Source organism: Drosophila persimilis, unplaced genomic scaffold (assembly GCF_003286085.1).
Source record: "Drosophila persimilis strain 14011-0111.01,24,50 unplaced genomic scaffold, DperRS2 tig00000780-arrow-arrow-pilon, whole genome shotgun sequence".
NCBI lineage: Eukaryota > Metazoa > Arthropoda > Insecta > Diptera > Drosophilidae > Drosophila > Drosophila persimilis.
The window spans coordinates 347,540-375,034 of NW_020825353.1; the positions used below are offsets into that span (position 1 = coordinate 347,540).

Below are 27,495 nucleotides of genomic sequence, written 5' to 3' on the forward strand. Positions count from 1 at the left end.
ACCAGAGTTTTTAGCACTCTTTGAGTCTGGGTTTAATGTATAATAAACACGTTTTTTTTTACTTCAATGCTCTCTTGTATATTTAATTTTGAATTATGATTATATCAGTTGTCAACAATTCCTCAGGTCCTGACACGCTGCATTCTAGCAAGTTCAGCAATATCTGCACAGTTCATGCGACGGTTGGATCCTTTAGACACAAATAATTTCGCTTAGAATCAGTAGTCCACGATTTGAACAATATACACTTACCTATACAATTCAATCTGGTAAGCTCGCATCGGTTAACATTGCGCCAAATCCAGGTATTACGAGTCTTCCGCCTGCACTCCGCATTCAAAGTGGGTAGGTTACGATCCGACGGATTATTCAAACTACTCGAGCAAGTTTCGCATGCGCGTCGCAGTGCCTCGCAGTCATCCCTCTGACCAGATATCAAGGTCAGGCAGAGGACTATAAATGACAATAATAGCTTGGGATAGTGCCGAAATTGGTCCTTGATTTGTTATACGGACTTACCAACGAATAAAGCCAAAACTATGTTGATATTCATTCTCTCGGTTTATTTGTTGTTGCTGAGAACTACTTGTCCTGATAACTACTGAAGACCCAATCAACGTCGAACCCTTTATATACAAGCCAGCCATAAAGATTATGAAACACAAGTGCACCGAGAACAAAAACTCAAAAAGCTTTAAAGGAAATGTTTGACAATGCGAGTTGATTGTCTTTTAGCCATTTGAATGCACCGTTGTTCCGTGCGTAATAATGGAATCTGTTCTATATGGAGAAAACAGCTGTTTCCCAAAATATTTCCAGGCCTTTATAAAAGCCCAAGTGTCAGCACTGTTCCAGCACAGAACTTGAGCGTGAGTTTTTCGTAACAACACCAAAATGTGGAAAATTGCTTTGCTATTGGGTGAGAATCTAGGAGTCGAGTCCACAGTTGCACAGTAGAAGATTCTAACGTATTCAAGTTCTAGCTATCGGTTGCATTTACGTGGCCAGCCAGGAGACGACGATATCCCCGCGCGGCCGCGAGATTTGCCAGCGCGAGAACGCAAAATGTCTACGCAATGAGAACCGTCTGGGAAGTACCAACGATGTTACTGCTGCCTTTAACAGCCAGTGCCGTAGGACTAACCGTCGTTGGCGTAATATCACCCGTTGCCAGTTGGCTAATGCCACCTGCCAATGTAAGTCCACGAGGATAGCCCGGAGTGTATTTTTAATGACATTCCTGATTGATCGATTTATATCCTTTTATTATATTTCCAGTGACTCTAGTGCGCTGTCAAACACTCTCCTGTGACAATGTCCTTAGAGCTCTTCAGTCTGGTCCAACAACACGCCCTCCCCGTACTCGACCCACTCCCCGCACGCGTCGTACGACGCGCCGGACGCGCCCCACTCGCGGACCCGTTACTCCCACTGAATCCACTGATTAAAATAGTTGCGGAAAAACATAAAATCCCTTATGAAAAGCAATAAACACGTCAATGCTCTCTACTACTCGTATTTTGATATTTCTTTCATTGACTTCTCACAGGAAAATATTCGATATAATGCCGTGTATCCTCATTTAAGATTTAACAGGGGATCTTTAAAGATTCCCTTGATCTTAAGAGAGATGCCAAAAACTGCTGTTTCGATGTAGATATACTTGTACGTGAAGTTGTTTGCACAGTTCTAGCCTATTTATAGCCAGTCGAAAGGTTTTTATATAGCCAAAAATTGTAGAATGGGAATTTTCATTTCGGTTAGTATAAAACTCCTTATGTATTGTTCGATATTTCTTACAAAGTAGACTAAAAATAATATCTGCTTACTTAGGCTTGGTCACTATCTATTATTCGATAATTTAAATGCGAATCAATTATAATTATAAGCAGAATTTTCTCCATGAAAACGTTTTCTTGGTTGTGTTGCATGGCATACATTTTGGGATAAGCAATTTTCTACAAAAATATTAACATTCAGTCTCGCCTTTTGTTTTGTTTGATTATACATACATACTTAGTGTCGTTTCTTGATCGTACTACACTAAAGAGGGAACAATAATAAAAAAAAATAAAAAATGACAATATCTACAAGAAGGGCGGGTGGGGGAGGGGGAAATAATCATGTGAAGGATAAACGAAAATGTGAAAACAATAACGAAATGAAATAACCTAGAATCGAAAATGTCGAAAGGGAATGGGTTGAAACGCACTCCACCTAAAATACTTGTTCAACGAATCTTTCGACACACTTATCATTACATTACTTATCCGATAGATACGTATTACATGGTAAAACTAATTAGATCCACAACTACCTCAATTAACTTAAATAACACGACTCAATGTGAGTCAGAGAAGGAACTTTTTGCAACTGCATCGATTGTGTGCAAAATGGTTTCATAATCGTTGTAACATTTCCATAAACAGCAAGTAGATCATGGCAAATGATGGCACAGTTTGGGCTGATGAGGATGAGCTCTAGAACTTCTCATCGTCAATGTTCGCTCGGCAATTGTTGAGTGCCGACTGCCTTTTTAGTGTGCCCGTCTCGCAGTCGTTGTACGTCTTGGCCAGCACCTTGGGCGTGTTGTTGTGATGCATATTGTGGTTCCGATTCAGTGTGCCATTGCCCACATTACTCGTCTTGGCGGGCATGCGGAAGCTGCTTTGCCGCTTCGGGCGCTGATCATAGTACTGCTGGAAGAAAACATTCATTCATTAGACTCTAGACGCTCTTTCTCTGCATTTCGCTGGGGTTAGGCTTACATCCTTGGTGGGCAGACTGGAGTACTGATTGGGATAGGTATCAAAACTGGCCGTCGTTGTCGTTGTCTTATTCAGGGCCTCCTCGGCACTCAGCAGGAAGCGCTGCTTCGTGAATCTGTAGGTGGCCAGACAGCAGGCCACAGTCACCAGTACGCAGACCCCGATCACAATGGGCAGAGTAGCTGAGGAGGCCGTCTGCACTTCTGCAAAGCATATAAATAAAACGTACAAATAAGCATGGAACATTTTAGGGAGTATTCATTCAGTGTATTTACCTCCGCACTCGTTGGGCATGCAAGCGGTCTTCTCGAACTCTGCCCCGCGGCACTCCACGGACGTGGGCTGTTCCATCAGACAGCGACGATGCCGCAGACGTATGCCATCACTGGAGCACGACGACCACTCACTCCAAGCGCTCCATCCAAGAAAATCTACGAAACACAAAGCGACGTTAAGATCAGCAGAACTTGAAAAAAGGGTAAGAAAACAAAACAAACCTTCACAAGGCACCATCTCGCACTTTTGCTCGTCCAGAGCGCGACCCTTGCACAGCCGCTCATGTCCACCCAGGCAGCGACGCGTTCGCCTGCGCACTCCCAGGCCACAGGTGACCGAGCAGGCTGACCACTCCGACCAGCAGCCCCACTCATGCTCCAGCTCGTTGTCGATGCTGTTGCTGGGCTGCAGATCGTCGGTGGGGCACTCCTGGAGATTGCACGCCCGGTTCTGGATGCCTCGACCTCGCTGACGCTGCTGGGTGCCGCCGCCGCAGCTGACGCTGCACGGAGACCAGTCCGACTCCGTATCGGCTGTATCGCCATGATCGCCATGCCTCTGGCAGCTGCCGTCTTGGTGACAGCTGCGCGACTCCTCCTTGGCCAGGCTGATGCGCACGGAGCTGGCGTCGGGGCTGGTGGCACGGCAGGCATAACGGTACCGACGCTCAATGTGGGGCGACTCACTGGAATTGCCTGCACTGCCCGTCGGCAGCGTTAGCCAGGGCGTCCAGGCGCTGAGCTTACGCACCTCCGAGCAGCTCTGCATGTTGCAATCCTCGTAGTCCAGCCGGCAGCCGGGGCAGTCGAGACCGCCGTTCAGGGGCGCCGGATCGTTGCATTCGCGACGTCGCATGCGGAAACCTCCACCACACTGGGCACTGCACTCGCTCCACTCGCCCCAAGGTCCCCAGCCACCGTCCACCGACGGGGGCTTGGGCACCGGACAGGGCGGCAAGTGACGGCAATACATCTCCGATTGCTCCGATCCCACACAGGTGCGTCCGCCGTGGGCGGGTCGGGGATTGCCGCAGGTCCTGCGACGAATCTTAACCGCTATGCCGCAGGTCTGGGAGCACTGCGACCATGCGGACCACTCCGTCCAGCCACCGTGTTGGGTGCAGTTCGTCACCTGCGTGCTGATGCCCTCACAGCTAGCCCCGCCATGCTGTGGCTGCGGGTTGTTGCAGCTGCGGTCCCGGCACAGGCAGTTGCTATCGGTCTCCTCGTGCTGCTGACAAACGCTCCACGGATTCCACGTCGACCAGCCACCGTCAATGGGGGCATTGAGCACTGGACACGTGAGCTGCGGGGCCTGCTGCCAGTGTTGGAACCCGGAGGAGTCGAGCGGCTGGGGCATGCAGCGCTCGACGAGCTCGTTCCAGCCGCAATAGGGATCCATGGCGTTGAGGCAGCTGGACTGCGACACATGGCGACTGCAGCGCTGAGCGGGAACCCGGGTCAAGGCCAGATCTGTACCCAGATAGAGCGAGTCGCTGACCTTCAGATAGGCCATGTTGAGGAGGACACTGCTGCCGGTGTCGTCTGCTTGCCAGAGCTCCACCAGACAGGTCTGTGTCCCGCCATTGACGTACTTCACCGACAGCTTCTTGATGTGGTTCCCGCTGCTGGCCACGAAGAGCACATGAATCTGTTCCGTTTTGGTATTCAGTATGTCCAGGGCTATGCGCCCGAACTGCTCCAGCTTCGAGTGATAGAGTGGCTGGGCGCCAATGGGCTGGACGGCCTGGTCCATCAGTTGGTAGCGGGAGCTCTCCAGCAGATGGCCAAAGCCCGTGGTGCCTCCTGCGCATTGGAACTGACTCCGCTGTGGCGTGTTGACCGTTGTCCAGGCAGCATCGGCATGCTCCTGATGCTTGAAGGCCCCGTCGAAGGCTTCGTTTATGGAGCTGAGGTTAAAGGCGCACACAGCCGACCCATAGATGCTAGATCTGTGTTAGAGTGGGGGGTGGGTAATCAGTCATTAGTTTGGGGCTCCCCTTAAAGTATTTCGCCACTCACCCCGAGGTTCGGAAGGTGGCATAGAGCACATGCTCGGACTCTGCATAGGTCATGCCCTGCACCTCATCGAAGTAGTACGGATATTCGCCAGGCAGCGAACAATTGAGCCGCGCCTTCAGGAACGATGTCCAATTGTCACGCAGCAGCTGGCCCCCACCGGCATCGTTCTTGCAGACCCTAGCAATGCGTGAATAAATTGCCTAAAGGAAGAATCAAAACTGAACTTAGAGGGCGATCGTTGCGCTTGGGAGGCAGTCTCTTACCTTGCCGCACGTCATGTGCTCGGCTGCCGATTCGCGGAGCAGAAAGTAGACAAAGTTTCCGGCCTCGAAGCTGCCCACGAACTGTGCCCCATTGAGCCAGTTGTTGTTGTACTGCTTGGTGCGAAGGAAGCGCTAGAATGGAAAAGGTTACAATGGATTCAATGGTGGGAAAGGATCATCACACACCTTGTTGGACTGCAGTCCCGTGCGGAGGATGGCCACATCGCTGCCCGAGAAGTCAGTGGCGGTGGCCACGAACATGTTGCCGTTGGCCTGCAGAAGGCTGGTGCTGTTCGCCTGAGGATGGAAGGGGCACTTGACCACGCCGCTGTCGACGCTGCTGACGGTTAGGTTCTCCATCTGCAAAGGGAAAGGGAGCGGAGCTCGTTTAGTTTCTGCTGCTGCTGCTGCTGCTGATGTTGGTGGACTGTCGCGTCACTTGGTGTCGCCACAACGACCACTCTTTCCACTCACCTGGCGCCACGAACAGCTCGGCTGGAAGGCGTTCGTCCCACACGCGTACAGTTGGTTCTCACCGTAGCTGTGGAGCACGCGCACAAAGTTGCGACACAATCGCTCCGACTGGCCTTTTGCCTGGCACATGGCTATCTGCGACGGCGTCGCCTCCCAGCTGGCCCGCTCCAGCGGCTCCAGATCGAAAGACATGCGGTACAAGGTGTCTCTGCAAAGAGTCAAGATAAAATGTTGCAAACGTTGTAGTCGACTGAATAATCTGGGGGGTGAGCAGTGACGGACGGGGGAATGTAATAGGCTAACAGTAACAGTTAAAGAGAGAGAGACGGCCCACAATTGTTAACAAATGAGACTGAGACTGAGACAGACTCCGGCTCTGGCTCTGGCTCCGGCTCCGGCTTTGGCTCCAACCCCATCCCCATCAGCTGTCATAATTTTGAACTGGTTGGCCGCCAGTGCATTGAACTGCAAGGCAAACTGGTAACGAAACTTGGCCTGGTCCGATACCGGCCCCTGCACAGTGCACAGTGGTCGCCAATTGCCAATTGGCAAACTCTTTGTGGGCGCACTCTCCTAGGCTTCGCCGTAGGCATAGACGAGGGTTAGGCATCGATAAGATATTTTCTATGACAGCTTTACTGCAAGCATGTAAGCTTGTTCAAGCATCATTGTGTCGCGTCATGCACACGACATGTATGAGGTTTTTTTTTCAATTCTCGGGCATTCCCTTTGCAGCATTCGCTGGTGCGTCGTGGGCCAAAGCTATGGCGCTTTTGGTACCACTGTCGCACGACTAACTCCAAGACAACCACTGTGCTACGCCACGCGCATTTCGTGAAACGAACACGAAGATCAATAGATCAAGTGCACATTCGAATGCGCGAGAGGCAATCGTTAAATGGTTACATCTCAAGCTGGACAGCAGCGGCGGCGGCATTTGGTATCTGGAGAATGGACAGTGGACAGTGGACAGTGGAGAGTGGAGTGTGGAATGGAGAACGCCGCCGTGCTTGGGCTTGAGAAGGAATGCCGCCGACTAGACGTCGCCATAAAGCCAACTAACTAGTCGCCAACAGAGAAATACTATACATACATCGCCAAGAAGCAGTCTCTCGGCCCACAGTCGTCTAATGGTCGGTTGAGGCTGTTTAGCGGCCTTAGGATATAAATTGAATCCAGTGTTGGGCAAGCGATCGCCAAAGCTGTCGTCAGCCAGCTCCCAGCTCCCAGCTCTCTCGCCCAATATCAATCAGTCATATTGCAGCTGGCGCAATGGCGCGTGGCAGTCCGATCCCCATCCCCATCCCCATCCCGGGCTATGGCTCAGGTGGTAACCTGAGGCCGCTGCGCCGGCCACTGCGTGTGCGACTTAAGCGGTACGTGATGAGGTAATAAACATGCCAACATTTGCAAAATCGAATGAAAAAAAAAAGCATCGACAGACGACAGACGACTGCCAACGCCCTTCGCGTGTTCCCCAACCAAAAGAGCAGCTGTCAACAGGCTAAGAGGAGCTAAAGGTGTCCGCCAGTTTGGGCAGATGCAACTTCAAAGGGAGGTTCGTTAATGGCTTCATATTTGAATTTAAGGATCGAAAAAGATCGATAAAAGATCAGTTGTATATTCCTTCAATTCAGAATTAATTCTACAGTTAATGCCACTTCAAGGTGCTGGTTTGTCCACAGAAGGGGGCATTTATTTACCACTGTAAAGCCAGTTGGATAAGGTCCAGTCCTTGAACGGACTGGGTCAATATACTCGTAGAACTATGGACAGACCCATACATTTATAAGACCCTCGTAATTCTTGCGCTTCAACAAGAAGCCACACTCATTGGGAATGAAGGATTACAAGTGCATCTATCTCTAAGACCCTCAAAGCATGGGCTATCTATGGGCTATCTATGGACTTGCGCGGATGTTGAATAACTCTGTTGCCTTTCCGCCAAAAACACGCTTCTAGCTAATGAAAATGACGTGACAAGTGTCGCGTAGTAATCGTAAAATATTACAACTGCGACAAAAACCAAAAACCAAAAAAAAAAAACAATATTAAAGGTGCAAACCATAGTGCAAAATGCCAATGGGGGGAAAAACCAAAGTCCCACCCAGACTTAACGGCTGCAAAAATTAATTATTTGTGCTGATTGTGTACTCGAACGCGTACGCGTACTATAGTGTGTGTACTGTACTGTACAAGTGCCGTCTTAACGGTGTGATTACATTTGCTATGGCAACTTATGGCTGAAAGCGTCAACAAAAAGAGAAACAAATATGTCACACCTGTATACGAGTACGAGTACGAGTACGAGTAGTACTAATAAGTTGCCAATGTTATCTTCCACAAGAACCGTCGATAAGTCAGATATAGTAGAACCACATAATATCCACACGAGTACGGGGCTTCAAATGTGGTGTGTGCACACGGCTACAATTGTCCAAATTGCTAAGAAAACTTTATTTAAATTCCTTAAATTTATGTCAAATATTCACTACATTATTCCCATGGTGTCTCTGGCCTACAAGTTCAATGTGCTCTTTCTTTTTGCAGAACTACAACCACAACAGCACCTTAAGCGATAAGCAACGGCCTTGCCAATTAGCATTGCTTTTCAGAAACTTCTCCTCGCTCTGCCCCTCTCTCCCTCTTTCACCTTTCGTCTCACTTTGGTGCCAGCAAATATTCAGTTGAGGTGTGAAAAAGAGTCCGATACACATGTTTCGCTCTCCCTCCGAGCATCGGCTCACGCTACTTCTTATCTTTTATTTGCCATTTGTTTTGTTGGTCTTTTTAATTTGTTCTCTTTTCACTTGCGTTGCGATGCGGTGCGGGGCGGTGCGGGGCTATGCTATCTAAGCGGGGCGCGTGCGTGCAAATACAAGTATGGACTGATGCGCATGTATGTATGTATGTATGTATGTATGTAGATGAAAGACGCGTTCCCATGTGTTTGCTTGGGGGGGGGGCACACTCCCCTCATCTCCTCTGATATTCCAGGCAGAATTTAACGCACCTGCAGGCAGGCACGTAAGCAGGAGATACTAATTTGGCAATCAAAACCATGTGCAAAATCGTTTAACAGCAATCATTGGAGGAATATGAATTAATAAAAGACACCATCCATGGGAAATTTAACAATCAACCTTAAAAATCAAGCTTAAGTACGAGCCAAACTGTAACGCATGCGCCATGACCCATTTGCATCCACCACACACACACAAATATGATCTACATACATACATCTGTGTACGGCATGCACGAGTATGTCCGTGTCCGTGTTTGTGTCTGCGTCTGAGCTTTAAAATTTTCGCATATTTTGCACACCTTGCGCCAGCGCCTGCGCCTGCGCCTGCGCCTGCGCCGCCAACTTTTATTTGAGCGACAAACGCGACAAGATAACAAAAAGGCCTTTTTGTAAGCGCAGCGCACAAGTGGAGTTGGAGCTGGAGCTGGGGCATGCCATGCCTGTCGTCTGACGTTTGTCCGGCAAAGCTGTTGCTCAAGTGCCTGCCGTCGCCGACGCCGACGCCGCCGCCGCCGCCAGCTTGCGACGACGCGTGGGCGTTCGGTCTAGGCACCAGCGCCTGCTTGGCGGCAGCCCGAGGCGGTGTACACTCGTACTCGTATTGGGTATATATGGGTTACTTGTAATTAAAATTGCCGTTGCACTGTCCGCTGCTAATCTCTGTTAAAACTGCAGCAGTTATTTTTTCCACCGCGATCTGCCTACGCTGCCGCATTCCTGGTCTCTCAATCTCAATCGGAATATCTGTATGTCAGTCTTGGGAGCTGCTTAAGAGTCGCACACTCCACGTTCACATGGACATTTTGTTGCCGAGTTTTTAATAGAAATATGCAAAATGTTTGCCCGCCCCCTGCCCCAGCCCCAGCCACTGCCCCTGCCCCAGCCACTGCTGCTGCCCCCCCTGCAGCACAATATGTTGTGTGGGGGCCGAGAGGCTGCGTTTGGGTGCTCTGGTGCAACATGGCTTGATTAATTTTGATTTCAATTTCGTTGTCCGTGTGAGTTCCAGTAGCCGCAAACGTTGACGTTGACTGCCCCAGCCCCAGCCCCAGCCCCTGTCCCTGCCCCCCTTGCCCTGCCTCCACTGATCTCTTGGCGGCTGTCACAGGTGGAACACTTGTACATACTTGCTATCTCAGGTACTTCAGAATTGGAGATATAAGATATTTAAGCATTTGCCTCGATAATTAATCTACTTTTAATGGGGGTCTATCACTAGGTTGGCACTAGATTGGGACTAGGTTGGGAGGTTACTCTTTTATCCTAAATCCAAAATGCGTTCCTCTCATAATCTATCATCAACAATAACCCAAGTGTGGATAATGCATCCTGTTTATATTACATACAATATTTTGTTTGGCCATATGTATCGTATCGTATCGTATAAACATTTCAAATGCTTCCCAGCAGGTCATTTGCATGCTCCATTTGCGACAAGCCAAAACAACAGTTTAAGCGACCCTCCCGAAAAAATACATACATATGTATACGATATATACAATATGTACTACACAAATGTGTACTCGTATATAGGAACTTACAAAAAGGTTGCTGCTGGTTTGGTCTTGTCTTGTGGAGCGAACGAAAGCGAAAACAAAACGGCATATTATTTTAATGCAGTCTATATCAAATTTCGGCCAGTTGCATGGAGGGACCTGATCCCAGTGCACTCCTCCTCCTCCTCCTCCTCTGCCTCCTGTCTCTCTGCTCATGACAGAAAATTACGCGATGGTTGCCTCGTCACTCGTCATGGGACACGGACAAGTAAACCCGAGGAGTCCCATTCCCATTCCCATTCCCAATTGCAGTTCCATTCTCCATTCTCCATTCCCAACCCCCGCCCCCCATCAAATGCAGGCGGCGAGTAGTGTAGTAGCTACAGGCGGCCCCTGTAATCCGAGCCAGCAGTCGTGTCAAGTGTGTCTGCAGGCCAGACAAGGAGCATGCACTCACAGCCATACAGAGATCATCTTCTGTGGCGGGCAAATACACACACACAAATCATATAAAACAATTGTACAATTGTACAATTGTACAATTGTGCATCTCTAGTTTAGTTAACTTTTATGCGAGAGCGGTTTATTATCTACATTTATGATTTGTGGTTTAGTGGCGAGGGTCTCCGAGGGTCAGTCGGTGGCTTGAGTGCGTGAGGGTCTTCAAAGGGGTCTAACCACACGTTCATATTCTCTACTATTTTGAGAAACCCTATAAAAAAATGGATTTATTAGAGATTAAAATACAGAATAAGCTCAACAAACATTGGTAACTTTCTCAATATCAGGGCTTTGGGGCTGGTAACACGTCTAGGCCCTTTGATTAGTGGGCTTTATCACCTAAGCCTACACATTATATAAAAATAAATTACATTTTATGTGGCTCATAAAGCCCACTTGCCTATCTGCCCACCTAGTTATGTATGGGCCCCGCCAAATGGGGCACCACCACACACACACACACACAATCATGCTCCACAAGTGGAGCAACTGCCCTTCGAGTATCTCTGAACACTCTTATCATTATCTCGGCCAACACATGTGAAGCAGGGAGACCATAATTTAAGGCCTTGTAAATATGATGAGTGGGAAAAAGATGGTAAGAAAAGGGTCTAAAAATAATAAGTAATAACTAATCAAAACCAAAAAACAAAAATCAAAAAAAAAGAATAAAGAAACGGAGACGGAGAGATAGAGAGACAGAGAGACTCAGAGACAAATGATTGACGACATGGGGAAGGTAGCAGCATGCATGATAAACGACTTCCCCCCTATGGCAGCCAATGGGTTAAGGCTCTGTGCCTGTATGGTTGCGTTTATCAGCACTATGACGACACTATAGTGTGTGTGTGTGTGTGTCTGTGTGGTTGCTTATCGGGCTTGTTCTCTAAATGGGACAGTGGGAGAGAGGGGCAGAGGCAGAGGTGTAACAGGAGAAACAAACTCCAAAGTAAGACGCGTCGAGTTCTCAGCGCGCGTAAATGAAAAGCAAAGAAATGCCGTACTCGTACTCGTAGCCGTACTCGTACCCGTAGTATATTAAATTGCTCAGCAAATAGGCAGAGACGCACGAGTACTCTTACTCGTACACTCCCTCTCCCTCTCCCTTGCCCTGTCCCCCTCTCTGTCCCTTGGCAATATTATTTGGTTACGTTTTTTGTTTTCTCCGCTTTTCCCCTTCGTTTTCGTTTTCTTATTCTTATTTTTACACTCAATTATCTTTATTTATTCCCTTTAGCCACCAGCACAGGCAGGTACTCGAGATAAAGTTCTTCTCGAGGGGTTTGGGTTTTTTATTGTGTTCGAAGCTTGGCTGCTGATATTTTCAAGATTTTGGTAAGACCGAAGGTGCGTGCGTGCACTTTCGTTTTTATTCCCCGTAGTACAACTAGTACCGCACTGTGTCTCTCTCTTGGAACTTGCGTCACTCTGTGGCAAGTAGCCCAGAAGAAGCAGCAGAGAATTATCATTATCATTATCATTATCATTATCAGTTCCCATTGTAGATACGCATTGCATCTGTTTAACTTCTTCGGTTTTTGTTTAACTTTATGCAATACTTTTTGGGTTTTTGTTTTTCGCTGATAGCCCTAGGGAGAAAATCTATTTGTTGGGGGGTTTTTTTTGGCAACCCACTTATCGGAATCGTCTAGTCACAGTGACTGGTACTGTGACTCAATTTACCGGAAACCCATTCTAACATTATAAGATTCGGGGGATTCTTACCTGGCACCGACTATAACTTGGCTCCTGGCCACATCGAATAGCAATTCTGAATACCAAGTCGTTTCGGGATCGTAAAATCGTTTAGCGGTTGACATTAAATCTGAAAAGAAGGAAGAAAAAACACTTGTTGTTACGATATGATGGTATCTGAATTCTGGCATTGATCTTTTAGATCTCATCTCACTTTTATAAAAATAGCACAGTGGGCAAAAATGAAATGTCCACCAAAAAGTTAATGCGCGTAAATTCTTGATAAATCGCGGTCCATTGAGGGTAATTTTTGTTTTGTGTTTGCTTTTTTGCTTGAGCAAATGGAACCGGGGTTGCCCCCTAGTACTCGAATAAATAAATATTGTATAATGTTTCACTTTCATTGAAGGGCTCCTCGCCCACCATAAACAAATGAAATTCCGCATATTTTCCATTGAACTTTAATATTTAACTTGAAAGCCACAAAAACACACAACAGCAAAAAATGAAAATCATTGTCAACAAAACTCTGAGCTAAGCTTGCACTTCCAGGCCGTATTCCGTTGCAAAAACGGGGAAGAGACGGCAAATATTTCACCAAAAAATACTCGAGAAAAACACGAGACCCTTTTCTGATTAAAAGACGAGAGGTACTCTGGAAATGGGGCTATTCGAAGAGCAAGATTACATGTCGGATGCTTATCCGTCTGTTTGGACGGACGGAGTACAGGTGGCAGAGTACGGAACACTCTGACAGATATCAACCCAATTTACAACGGGCCCACGCTCAAGTGCCTGGCTGCCCATTGATTGATTCGATGCCCTGGCAATTGACACAGTTTTTGTTAACATTTTTGATAGTCCCCGCACCGGCCCGCCCCGCCCCGTTCCGGCCCACCGTCTTACCTTGATATGAGATATATCGCGAATCGTTGTCCAGCAATTCAAAGTTCGATTGCGTGTTGTAACCACTGCTGCGGCCCATCATCAGGGCCGTCGATGGCTGAGCGCCTTGCAAGGCTAAGAGGGAGAGCAGTAGCAGCACTTCCAGAGCCCCGTTATGGCGGGACATTTTTGAAAATTTTAGTATTAACATGCTGCAACGAAAGAGAACAGGATAAATCATTAAACTGTGTGTACGTAAAACATTTCCTCAAAATGTAAATGTCTTATGTAAAATTGTTTCGGTAAAAACAACGCTGATAACATATCATCGATCGATGGAACTTACTTCCTATAGAGTCACGTAGCAAAATATGTAGATTATATATATTTTATTCCATTCAACTTCTCTGGCAAGCAGCGAGCCACAGATCGGTAGCAGTATATTATAAGCAGCATGTGCTGGTTGATAAGTAGATGGATCGATTGGAGCGCGTATTTCCGATGATCATTTCGGGGCACAACACAACAGCACCAGGCACAAAAAAAATTCGAATCAATTCTTTGATCGTTTCTTGGACAATTTTCAATTTGCTGCGACAGCAGAGATGAAAAGCGGGGTTTTCATTATGATTAGTTGAGGTAAAAACAACAAAAAAAAATAAAACATTGACAACGGCCACAGATAGATAGACACACACAGAGCCGGAGATGGCGATACGAGACGGGTTTTTTCTTCTATTTTCTCCTCCTCTGCTTCTGAGTTCAGAGTCGCGCCGCGAGCCGAAGCGGATACGAAGTTGTCAGCGCGGAGAGTCGGAACAAAGTGAACGTCAGAGCAGCCAGAGTCTGGCAGCCAGGCAGTCAGGCCGATGATAATGGACAATGACATGGGCGAAGAGAGGCAGCAAAACGAACAGAGAAACGAGAGAGTAAGAGAAAACACAACACAACACTGGCGAAAGAGCAAAGCAAAGCAAAGGCGAAACAAGCTGCTTTCTGCCCACGAAGACGCCGACGCCGACGCCGTCGACGACGACGACGACGACGAAAGAACCGGCTTCGGGTAAGCTTCGGCTTGGGTTTGAGTTTGAGCCCCCCCTGACTTACTCGAACTCCCCCCGCCGTTTAATGGGGCGCGGTTACAAGCGGCAGCAGCAGAAGCAACAGGGTAGGTAGGGCGCCCATATATCATGCGACAACGACAACGACTCTTCAGAATCTTTAGGATCTGCAGTCCGTATTCTGCATTGAGGATCGGCCGCGACAGAGACAGAGAGAGAGAGAGCGAGAGATGAGAGCCGCGAGACGGTCACTTGCTGTGTGTGTTGTGGCTGTGCCTCGATTTGGTAGCCTGACAAATTGACATTAGCATTACGGCGCGTCGTCGGGGCTCGAGGGCGGATAGAGTCCAGACCAACAGATCCTATCTGGGTGGATCGTCGGTAATGGTTTTCGAAACATTAAAATCGAATCATAGAGAAGGCACCCAACCAAATGATTATTAACCTCGTTTCCGATTACCAGCGGAAAAGATAAATCTAAATAATATAAGAGGGAAAACATAGTAGGCGGAGACACACCGACTAGGAGGGGCAGATGGCCACCTAAGAGGCAAGGTAGGGCGGGCCCCGTCACCGGAGCGTCTGCTGACAAAAAGTCATCTTCTGAACCTTGAACCGCAGCTTCTTAAGTAAAAAATAAAAAAAAACCCTTTGGGATTAACGCAGTCCAAAGCTGCTGTCTGCTGTGTTCTTCTTTTGATATTCCGTTTCAAGGTTTCGACTCGATTTGATGCTCCGACTCTCGATCCGGGTCCAGGGATCGTTGTCAACCTTGACTTCGAGTGTAAGTGTGAAAACACAGCTGGTCCCGGACAGAAAGAACAAAAACACAACAATCAAAAGTGCCGTGCCCATCCATGCAACTGCAACACGATCCTCGGGAGTGCATTCAGTTCGGTTTTTGTTTATGCCACGGCACGAACACGAACCACGAACCACGAACCCCGAGCACGAGGGATACACAAGCATTTAGACCTATCTGGGCTCTGGGCTCTAGGCGAGACGAAACCCCAGAGCTAGTCGAGTGTGTGGGCAGCCGAACGTTGAACGTTCGAGACATTAGCATAGGCCCAAAACATTGCGGCCCATGACAATTTACGGGCTACCTAAGCCATTGTCCGGGATTTCTTGGCCAGAGTTCCTCCTCCAGAGACACAGACACACACGCACAAGATACAGTGGCTAAATATGCTAATTTCTGTTGGTATCGAAGCTAATTCCCATCTGGGAAGGGGAGACACCACCACTGATAATTTACAGCCTAACTTTCCCACCGACAATTGTAATGTTAATGTGGGATGGTACTGCGATGGCAACACATCAGGTAGCTCTATCGTATCGATGTGCGTTTCCTTTGTTTCCACGTTACACGAGTATCTCCCACCTCCGTCCCTCCGTCCCTCCTTCTGTCTGTCACTCAGTGCGGTGCATGGTGCTACTGTGAGTCATTTGCCAAAAGGAAGGAAGTCTACACTTCCTTATGTGTCCTTATCGACTGCAAATCCTTCTCCCTCTCCATATCGTTCCTCTGCTTATCCTCTCTTCCGCTGCAGTTTATGGTTTTTACCTGTCAATATTGTTATTAACCCACAAAGGGTTCCATTTATGTAGTTTTTTTTTTGGTAACAGATAGATGGAGGGGTCACCGTATGAAAGAGATTGAGTGACTGAGTGACTGAGGGGTGGATTGACAGTCAGTTGGTTCAGTTGTTTCGTTAGTCAATATTTGCATTTGACATTTGTCTGAACCCCGAAAAATGAATTATTACGGTTTAGGGCAGGAGATAAGGGGAAAAAGAGATGGTATATCGATAGATTTGGGAACCCTTTAAGATAATGAAATCATTTTTGGACTACGGAATACTTATGGAATATTTATGAATTGTTCACTTGTTATGGGCAAACTTCTATATGTACAATATATTGTAAAAGACGTATCTTTGTTCCTCCTCTCGTTTCCCTGCCTCTACTTTCACCCCAAAAATCTAATCCAATTCCGAAATATCCAGCCATTAAATTTAAATTATCCAACTAGCTAAATGAGCAATCTTTGTTATGGTTCGAAGAGCACAAATGCTGTAAATACTCTTACACCAGATCCCAAAATGAAGCCACAGGAAGTCCATCCACTTTCGAGCACTAAAAACTTTTACGCTCAGCCAATAAATTCATATAAAATTTAGAATGGAAATGAAAATGGGAAAGAGTGCAGAAATCTACGTAGAGTGTGTGTGTGTGTGTGTATGTATGGGGTCCAATCAAGCTGATCATCGATTGAGCATGCAAATTGAAAAGACCTTAAAATAGAATTGAAGCCAATGAAAGATTCGAATCGAACCGCATCGAATCCAAGTGCCAGAAGAGACTCACTTCCACTGGGACTGGGACTGGAGCATGGGGCATGGGGCATGGGCTCTGAGTGCATTTTGATTTTTGTTTTGTGTCTGTTTTTTTTTTTTTTGATTGGCGGGACACAAGGCGAGTCATAAATTGATGCCTTGTTGCTGCCTCAAACAATTAAAATGCGTTGGTGTGGCATAGTTAATTTTGTGGTGATTAAAATATGAGGCACAGAGAGAGAGAGAGGCCCATACCTAGAGGTGCATATGCTAAACAACTTTCCATGAAAAAGCCGTAAAATAAAGTAGAAACCTTCCATAAACGCCATAAAATATTACCAATCAAAACATAAATTCTGTCACAAGAATCCAATTGCTGAAACTGAAACTCAGCTGAAAATTAAATCAGCTGCCGCCCAAATTTATCACTAGACAATAAAAATATGAGCTAGGTTCAAGCTCAAGCCACGAAATGTTATTCAAAATATTTATGACACCCATTTGAGTGGCGATAACCCAGCCAAGGGAGCTCCGCCGAAATCGAGTTCGAAAATCCGAGAGCGGCGGCCGTTTGATTCCCCAAATTGAAGCTACATTTTTCATCTGAAAATTGTGTAAATATTTCAAGTTGAAACAAATAAAGTGTCGAAAATAAAATACATAAATCAAATATGGAAATGGCTGGGCAAAATGAACGAAATAACCGACTCGAAAGCGCAGTCATTAATTTGTGAAATAAATTAGCGATAATCTATGACATAGGGGGGACTAGGGTGCATTTTTAGTAGGTATTAAATATATATATTTAATAATCTTGAAGAGTGTTGGCCAGCTTCCCACACCGCTCCCAAAAAGAAAAAAAAAGTAATAATAATAAAAAGCGAAAAAAGTTTAACATTTCTGGCACCTGAGTACCCCTACTGTGTAGCCACAATTTCCATATTAATCAGCTTGAAACCATGATTTCATTTAAATGACGATTTATTGTAATAAAACCAATTTATTATAATTTTTGTTGGTGTTTAGGTTTTAACACAATTCCTACCGAAAGTGGGATATTACCATGCAAATGCCTGGCTTTTGCATACATATGTATGTATGTATGAATGTATGTTATGGATGAAAACATTTCGGATCCGTATACGAATTCCACCTGCTGTGCTGCTCCTAATGATGTCAGTTAGGAAATTAAATATTCCGATCATGCGGCGAGAGCCCAAAAGGAACACACATTTCAAACACTTTTGAGCACTTTTGAACTCCCTCCCCCTCCCCCTCGCCCTCACCCTCACCCCAACACAAATGGAAATATTTCGCATAGATTTATTGCCATACTCGTAATGATCCATGAATGATTTTTATGAACATTTCTGTGGCTTTCGGGGTCCGAGTTTTGGCTTTGGTTTTGGTTTCGGCTTTAGGCTTTTGGCTTTTGGCGAATTCAAAAATAACATGATATTTGGAGCGAGCTGTCTGCTATATTTGGTAGCAAATCAATTTACAACTTTTGGATTTCGTTCTTTATTTTTGATCAGACAGATTAATGAGCGGACACTGTCGCTGTCTCTTGTGTCATTTCATGCCTTTCAGTTGTCAAATTAAGGCCCATGCAATATGTGTTTATTATTTAAGTACTCGCATCGCATGGCATCGCATTGTACATTTTGTTAAACTGCAAATGTCGCCTTTCGTCTCTTAATGGCCTCCTCTTGACAGCTGCCGCACTACAATGGAAATTAGCCGTTGGATCTTATTTAAAGTGCAAATTGGTCTCTCTGTCTTATGAGCTTCAAATGTTCTCAAGTGCCTCCCTCCTCCTCCTCCTCCTCCTCCTCGAGTGCTGAATGAGGCAATCGTCTATAAAACAGCCATACAACATGTTGATGTGGCTGCCATTCCATATAAAGTTCGACACTTTCAATTATATTTCATGGATAGAATTCTCATTGTGGGTGTCTGCTTTTAAGAGTATTTCCTTTTACGCAGTAACAACCTCTACTAGTGATACTTCCCATACTCGTATGATTAGATCCCACCCCGAAGTCATACTTCAATAATAGTTGAGCACACGCAATGTATGTTGTTTCTGCAACTCTCGGGCATTCGCTTGTGCGTCTCGTGAGCAAGGACGTGCCCACCGCTGTTTGAAATGATTCAACAGATTTTCCCTGCTTTGTCGGAATGAGATCTATGATCTCTGCCTAAACGATGGGGCACTTCAAGCGTATCCGACTAAAAGAAAACTTTGCAAAACAATAGAACGGAAGCTTTACTTTGATTTCCGTTTGAAATGTAAAGCTAATTGACATTTTCCTTTGGAGTGCAAATGCGATGGAAAGTATGTTTATATACCAGTCTCAGCTGTACTAAAGAAGGCTTCGCTTTCATTCCAGTGCTCCACTAGTCATAGTCCCCCCCCCGCTCCAACCGGTTAAACAGTAGCCTAGTCCCCCATTTACAAGGGTCTTGGGCAATTTTTCTTTATGTTTTGGCTGTAAAACAAGCAACCAGCAAAAGAATACAACAATCCGAACAAGTTCCCCGATATTGTACAGATGTTGCCCTTTGCTACAAAAAAAAACAGGCTGAGGGGGCCACACACGAAGAGGTCTTGGGCTTAAAAGCAAAAAGAAATTAGAGAAACTCCGTAAAGGGAAATAGTTGGAAACTTTCAATGCATTCATGACTTTTACAATTTGTGGCTAATTGTCGGATAAAGCCCAATATCGGAAAGAGTTCGACTGTGGGTGTGGCTGGATAATCATCCAGCCCCCAATCCAGAAGCCACAGAAATTTACATAAATTTCTGTTGGATTGGCACACCTTACACGCGGACCGGACCGGACCCGAGCGGACCGGACCTTATTCGTTCGTTGAATGTCTTCATTTCGAGTTAATTTCCACTGTTTCTTTGACTTTTGGCTTTGACCGTGGGTGTCTCTCTCACACCAAAATGATATTTATGTGCGACAGTGAAAGCCATAGAAATATGACCGAGCATATAAATCAACCCAACCAGAATGCCCCTTGAGACGCTCCCCTTTTTTCGGTTGCTCGTTGTCGTGGCTATTGTTGGCTGCCCAAAAGGATTAAATGCTCATAAATGGCACCCGAGACGCGTGTGGTCTTTTATGTTATGTGCAGAGGGGCTGCACACTCTCCCCATACAATACTCGTATATGAAACCAGAGAGTGGCTTATGAAAACTTGTTTCATTTATGTACGATACGTACAGCAAGTTCAAACGTAATTCCAATGAAATAAACTGAATAAAGAGCTCAAGGAACACTTTTCACAGATCTTTTTTACAGTGATCTTTCATTGGGTTCTTCAGGAAACGCATCAAATACTTGGCTACAATCCTTAGTGATTGATTTGTGAATGATGCTCTCAATACTCTTCTTCCGCAAATAAAATGTCACTTCAGTCGTGGCGAATGGGCATGTGTCTGTTCGCTTATGAGAAATTTGTATCATTTGAAGGGGTTCCACCCTCCAGCCTCTTATCATGCAAACCTGTCTAACAAACGTTAGCCAGCGCTTGAAAACAACCTCCTCAACGAATATAACCCATTTATCTTATAAATATTTACCCCACTGATCTTGGACTCATCGTTTCGGAATGAAAACCTGTCTAAAAAACTTCAGCTAACGCTTCAGTACAGATTGGCATTAAACAACCTTCTCAGCGAAAATATAGCATATGTATATGTATGTAGCTTATAAATATTTACCCTCCACTGATCTCAGAGAATTCCAACTAATTCACGAGACACCATGGGTATAGAATAGGTATGACAAATTCTAATATACTCGAGGAATTTGTATTGCCATTTAGCACATTGGAAACACAGAGGAAACCACAAAAGGCCATTAAAATAATTTGAATAAATCAATGCGGGGAAGAAAAAATTAATGTTTCGCCACTGCAAGCCCCTCAGCAATGAATACGGCGCAAAGACGATTCCGATTCCGAATCCGATTCCCTCTAATAGAATATTTCATTTACACGACAAGCACACAGATCCGATCGGAATCAATGGAAACAAATGAATGAGGCGGCTTCGAACCGGAGGTGAGGATAATTTATTAATGTGATTAGCATTGGCATTGTCTTGTCTGGGCTTTGGATCTACTAGTGGGTATCCATTGTATGGCGCAGAGACTAGCCTCACAATATTGAAGGTGTGAAGAGGCACAAACAGAGAATACAGAAATATGGAATATGGAATATGGAATATCTATTATAGCGTAGAAACCCCTGTGTTAGTAGATAAATCAAACATCGACGAGCCTCAGAGAAGTAGGCTAATTCTGGTCTTCAATAAATACCTTTTCTCATTCAACTACAAACATTTCGTTTAGCTACAAGCCCTGAAATTTTCAGACCACAAAAATTATGCCCGTTGAAGATATTTTCCCGTACCTACCCCAAGACGTCGTCGACTATCTGTTGGACCAAAAGAACCAAGAGCGCCTGCTGAACGAGGGAAAGAAAAAGCTGAAGGAAGCGATGCTGAAGATCGAGGATCAGCTCAAGCTCCTCGACGGTCGCCAGGACGATCAGATCTGCACGATATCCTGGGGCAATATCTATCAAAAGAGCACCGTTAATAACGTGCGCCACGCCCTTGTGGGTCGCCTCTCCAAGTCCATGGATGCGTACCTCAAGTCCAATCGGAAGCTGTTGCGTCTGCACCGTCAAATGTACAAGGACACGGCGATTGTTTTCCACAAATGGGGAAACACAGCCAGCGTCCCCAGACTTGCTGATGAGGAGGTCTAGCAAAACTTAGACAATTCAAAATTGATAGAAATTAATAGGAAACATATACCACAGACATCTTTCGGAACTGCTATTGAATAATAAACAAGAAACTGGATATAATAATTAATTCTTTTGTTCTCTCGAATGACATTGATTCTCTGTGCAAATTTCCCATAGACGAACGGCAATTAAACGGAAAATTGCCTGTCACGCGTGAATGTGCTGCCAAGGGAATGCCACAAATGACCACTACTAAATACTACATAACTTCTGAGCATGCCTTTCCCATGGGAGTCGGGTTTGGCCCAGTCACTGATCGAGTTGATAATGCTGACAACGCCAAAAGACAATGGTAGTCAAATGGGCGTCGGTCGTCCTCCGCTTGAGCGACAACATGGATCATTAAAAGCATTAGTGTCAAGCAGAAGTCACAGTCCCAGTCCCAGCCCCAGCCCCGCAGGTCCCCCAGCCCCCAGCCAGAGAGCCACAAAGTTTCAGATGAATTTTCTGTGTAAGCAGAGGCGGAGCGTTGGATCGGTGGATCGGTGGAGTGGAGGGGAAGCAGCGCTACCTTGTCATAATTAAATGTGTAATATTTGTCTTGGCTTTCGACACCTTTCCTGCTTCCACCGAAACCCTGATCTGCGCTCGTCTCCCTCCCTTCACCCTCCTCCGCATCAGCTGCTCAACGAACCCTACGCTTAAACGACAGATATTACGACTTTGGTTACACTCGAATGAAATTATGTATGTTTGGTAGATACTTTTTAGGTATATGAATCTTCAAAAGTGGAGGCTACGCTTTTTTCTAATGCATTGTCTTTTTTTGTGTTAGATCTTAAGTCCTCGCCATCTGTGGATACATATGTATATTGCCTTACTCTGAATACAGGGTATCAAAACATCCCACAGAGTGAAATTACGGATGGGGTGGGGGTGGGGGAGGGGGGTTGCTGTAAATTGGATAAAAACATGGGTCTTTCATCAGTTTTCCAAAACTCCATTTCGTTCCATAAGCTGGGGCCTGGAACTGGTTCCGCTTTAACCGTTTCAAAAGCGAATAGTGCGTCGGGTCTTTCTTATTTTCCTGAATCTTCCATTGTTGCTGTTGTGGCCGTGGCGGAGGCATTATTCAGCTTTCTTTTGTTTGACTTGCATTCCGCTTTGCTCTGTAATTCGTTGCTTTTGCATTGGATTGTGCTGCTGCTGCTGCTGCTGTTGTTGTTGTTGTTGTTGTTTTTGTTGTTGTTGTCCCGATGCTGTGCTGTTGTTTGTGTGATGGCACGTGCGTTATACAGAGATACATAGATGCCCACGAGGAAATTTACTGCGCGCTCGCTTTGATTTTGGGGGGCTTTGGGCGAAAGGGGATTCCACGGTTATATGGCGACTGAGCACTTATGGAGACTGAAAGTGGGAGGCAGCACTTTTAGGCCAATTAAAGGAATTATTAAAGAAAAAAACCTGTACTGTAATATTATTATTTTTACTATTATTATTATTATTATTATTAGTATTATTATTAGTATTATTATTATTGTTATTATTATTATTATTATTATTATTATTATTATTTTTTAATATTATTATTATTATTATTATTATTATTATTATTGAATAATTATGGTATATATTGTTATCATTTTTTTAAGCAAAGATTCAAATATAAATCGCCTGCAGTTCGAACCCTTGAAATCTTCAAAAAACTCTTTATTTTGCTACCTCCCCAGCGGTCATCAAATTTCCCATTGGGTCTCTCATTTCGTATGCCCATTGTTGGTGGCTTGGGTGGGGGCTTTGTACTCTTTTGAGCCGCTGTGTTTCCCCTCTTATTTAATAATCCATCAATTTAAGTTACGAAAAATGAAGTAATTTCGGCTCGACTGTTGATTTGTTTGGCATTTAGTGGCGGTGGCAGTGGCAGTGGCGACCCCTTCGCGACTCGTGCTCAATGTTGTTAACAAGTCTGATTAATGTCCCCGATTAGCATAGGCAAACATTAGGCAAATTATGTATGGAGTACACGGGCACGGATACGGGTACGATTTCGTGATTCAATATTGGATTTTCTTGATTTTATTTCCATTATTTTACTTTGCTTTTTTCGCTAATCAGTAAACAGCCAAAACATACTCAAAGCCAGCCCCAAAGTCAAACGAGTGCTGGAAAATCTCCAACCAACAAAAAAAAAAACAACAACGCCAACAACTGTGAGCTGTAAGGCAACCTTTAACGTTAATTAAAAGTGTACACAAAATTTGCATTCACGACAAAATTGCCTACCAAAATATATTGAAAAAAAACAAAAAAATAAAAAATGAGTGTGGTGTGTGGTGTGTGGTGTGTGGAGTGTGGAGTTGCTACCCGTATAGACCGCGTTTTTTGATTGAGTTTGTCGGCGAATTTATGTGCTGACCGCTGCTGGCGGCGATTTGGCGTGTCTCGGCTGGCTGTCAGCCGTGATAAATGCCTGTGGAAAACCGTATTCTCCGCATAACCGATTCGGATGTAATTGGGAAAAATCTCTGTAATTATTTGGACATTCGTGTCCAGGCAGGCAGCCGGGCAGCGGCAGGTGAATGGCATAGTCCGCCTTCCATAAAAAAATAAACTTATAATTGTTCTGCCATTTCCCATGATGATTGGAGTCTTGGAATGGCAATCGAATAGCATCTGGTAAACGATTAACATCTAATTTGGGCAATACTGAAGCCCCCCCACACACACACACACAGACGCACACAAGTCAAGTTCAATGGCAAACGGTAGGTGGCTCCTAGACATTAGTTATGCTGTCACTCACCTTTCTCTATCGATCCATTAATTAGTAAAAAACCAACGAATTTTGGAGTTGCTTGGCGGTGGCTTGGAATTCCCCCGCTCCGAATAACGTAGCTGAAAAACAAAATGTAAATCAGATTGATTAATGGCATTTAGCAAATGATCGCTGGTGGGGCATTGGGGGAATTGATATATTCGATTTGGCATCATTCAAAATCCATAGAAAATCGAACGCAACTCCAAAACAAGAGAACAATAAATGGACGTTACTTCGCCCATCCCAAGCCATCCCATCCCTCATGGCAGGCAGGCAGGCAGCCAGGCAGCCAGTCCATGGGCCATGAAGGCGGGCACGTTCTGCTCGTGCGACACTTGCCCAAGCGCCCCCATAGTATTGTACATATGTATATCTATTATGCATACATATATGCATGTGTTGTAGGCACGAACGATCCGATGATCCCACTCACATTATAATGATTGCCATGATACCGCAGAGGTGGCATTTTGATATGCGATGTGCTTGTGCTTGTGCTGCCAACGCCAATGACGCCCCCATCCTTTTGGGCTCTTCAGCGTGGCCTAATCTTTATGGCTCTTTGGCTTAGCTGTTTTTGGATCCACATCGATTCTCATCGGTGACGTTTCTGCTGTGAAGCGTGCGTCTAAGCTCATTAATAAAACCACTACGGCCCGATCCTATCCCACAGCCCCCTGGATACCCTGGATACTGTGGGCTCAATGGAGGAACATCGAGGAATCGCATTGCCAGGAAGAAACCATATTGCTTTCATACAGATACCCAGATACCATACGGTTGCGGTCCAGTGGAACCCAAATCACTCCCATTGTACCATATACGAGTAGAGTACATCGTGTGGCAGAGAGTGCCGCCCGCACAGACCCCAGCCCCAGCCCCAGCCCCAGACCCGTCCCAACCCAACCGCAGGCCATGGAGTGTACGCTCTCCGTCTTGCGTTGGTGTTGCAGTTCGGATTTGGGTTTGAGGATTGACTCTTGAAGCTGAAGCTGAAGCTGAAGTTGGAGGTGCAGTTGCAGTTGCAGTTGCAGCTTCATTGCTGTTGCTGTTGGTGTTGGCCGGGCCAGCGATTTTAAACGGATTTATGCAGCGAACGCCGCTAGCTTCAAGCTTTTTTCGGTACAAATTTCCTAAAGGGTTTCGTTTTTTGTTTCTGGCGTTGCACGGCGTTGCGTGGGCCATCGTCAGGCAGCAGGCAGCGTGTTGTTTTGGTTTTTTGGTTTTTTTTTTTCTCCATTTCGATTTCGATGCGATGCGAGCGCCGGCTGCTGGGACCATAAATTTGTTGTTTGGGGATTTTTGTTTTTTTTTTTTTCGTTTTTTTTGGTGGTTGGGTTTTGTGGCTTGCTGGCTGGCTGCCGTGAAAGTTGCGTAAATCAGCGTGAAGTAGAAGAAAAGTTCAATAGTATTGAAAATAATTGTAGAAAGTTATCGGACAGATGGCAAGACAGGTATAGGTATGGGCATAGGTATCTATAGGCTGGAAGGAAGGCGTGTTCCAGCCTCAAACCTCAAACCTCAATCGTCAATCGATTGGACCGTAATTGACTTTCGTTTGTCTCGAGAGATACTCTTGCATTTGCTTAGAGCTTACATAAACCAATTGAGATTTGATATCTGAGGCCCAACAGCACAAAGATACTTTGTATCTTTTGTTCTTTATTGTTCGGCCTGGCTTTGAGTGGAGTGAAATCTAATTCAATACCTCGTTTACCTCCATCCCCCCCCTGCTCCTACGCCGTCAGCAGATATGTTAATAACTAAACTCTTGTGCCACGGCAATTAGTTTCGATGCATATCAGATCAGATCTAGAATTTTTACACGGAGGCAGGCAGGCTCCAGTGGCGCCATGTCAACCGGGAATCAAATCGTTTAACATATGCTTATATATGGTTATGCAATCAGCAGCAGGTTTATAAATTCTGAAACTTAATGGCTCGAAGACAGATATGATAATCTTTTGTGTTGTCTCAATCCGACTTTGTCTGGAGTTGCTTCGATTCGATCTCGCATGTATCCCTTCGCTTATGGGAAACTTGTGCAAGCAGAACGCCACTTTCCCAAGCCAAACACTGACGGGATTTCTTCAAGTGAATTATTTAGTCGGTTTTATCGGGTCACATGATGAAGGGTTTCCCCCAAGCGAAACTCATTTATAAAACTCAACTCTACAGTGACTGCCATTAAGCTCTCCATTAGCGTAATACATCAGCTGTCAGCGGACTGTAATTTTGATCAGAAATGAATGTAGGACAGCGGCGAAAGAGTCCGCCACGATAAAGTAATTTCATATTTCCCTGGCGATATCAGACACCTCTTGTGGCCGCCTTATCTGCGCGACTGAAACTGGAATTGCAGTTGGAATTGGGTTTTGGTTTGGGTTTGGTTTGGGTTTGGGTTCGGTATTGGCCACCATCGGGCATACGTGTAATACATCAAGGCATTATCCGTGTAAGCTTCGGTTACAGTCGCAGTCCCCATCCTCTGGTGGACCAGCTCCCAAGTGTCGCCACTTGACCCACATACCAAGCAACTACCCAAATGAAATGTTAATAAAATGAAAATAAAATGGCAAAAAAGAAAATCACGGCTCAAGCCCCAGCCCCAGCCCCGGCCCCAGTCCCAGTCCCACCACACTCTCTGACGGACAGAAACGGTTCGTCGTCGTCGATGCCAAAAAAAGGAAACCAGTCGACAACTTTATGATGGGAACCAGCCCAGTGGATGGCTGGTGGTGGCCATTGGCCAACAGCCCAAAATAAAAATCAGCAACATTTTAAAAACGTTGACGTCCGGTACAGGAGCAATTAGGCGAGACGAGACGAAACGATACGAGACGGTCTTATCAACGTCGCTCCGTTTCGGAATCCAACTACCGTAAGTACATTTTTGGATCGAAAAACCTATAGGAAATTCAAGGGCCAATAAAGGTCGAAGATTCGATGCTCTATGCAAAAACAAAATAAATATCGTGTGCATGACATAAAAAAGGTAAAAGACGCGATGCTCTCTGTCAGCGGTAAGTTCCCGCTTCCAATAGCTTCCATTGCTGCCAGCGAATACTGCAAAAGAAACTAGCCGAGAATGCAAAAGCAAAATACA

General features: G+C 45.6%; 3 protein-coding genes across 4 annotated transcripts; 1 reads left to right on the plus strand and 2 right to left on the minus strand.

Moving 5' to 3' along the window:
- Positions 1-122: 122 nt before the first annotated feature.
- LOC113566571 lies at positions 123-553 on the minus strand. The gene is made up of 3 exons (XM_026992774.1): positions 520-553; positions 253-453; positions 123-190 (listed from the first exon to the last, which is right to left on the minus strand). Exons 1-3 carry the CDS (start codon positions 551-553, stop codon positions 123-125), a joined length of 303 nt encoding a protein of 100 aa, XP_026848575.1.
- A 1,224-nt stretch (positions 554-1,777) lies between these two features.
- On the minus strand, positions 1,778-24,385 carry LOC6602321 (semaphorin-5A). Of its 2 annotated transcripts, none has more exons than XM_026992713.1 (11): positions 24,375-24,385; positions 13,426-13,616; positions 12,550-12,649; positions 5,803-6,010; positions 5,515-5,688; positions 5,329-5,460; positions 5,066-5,265; positions 3,266-4,995; positions 3,044-3,199; positions 2,769-2,971; positions 1,778-2,696 (listed from the first exon to the last, which is right to left on the minus strand). In XM_026992713.1, exons 2-11 carry the CDS (start codon positions 13,613-13,615, stop codon positions 2,481-2,483), a joined length of 3,309 nt encoding a protein of 1,102 aa, XP_026848514.1. In that variant the 5' UTR covers position 13,616; positions 24,375-24,385; the 3' UTR covers positions 1,778-2,480. The 2 variants fall into 2 exon arrangements, with proteins under 2 accessions (XP_026848514.1, XP_026848512.1); XM_026992711.1 differs by lacking the exon at positions 24,375-24,385 and adding an exon at positions 13,751-14,199.
- LOC6602322 lies at positions 21,190-21,680 on the plus strand. Its single transcript, XM_002027300.2, has one exon. The coding sequence runs from the start codon at positions 21,203-21,205 to the stop codon at positions 21,587-21,589; it is 387 nt and encodes a 128-aa protein (XP_002027336.1). The 5' UTR covers positions 21,190-21,202; the 3' UTR covers positions 21,590-21,680.
- Positions 24,386-27,495: the final 3,110 nt, after the last annotated feature.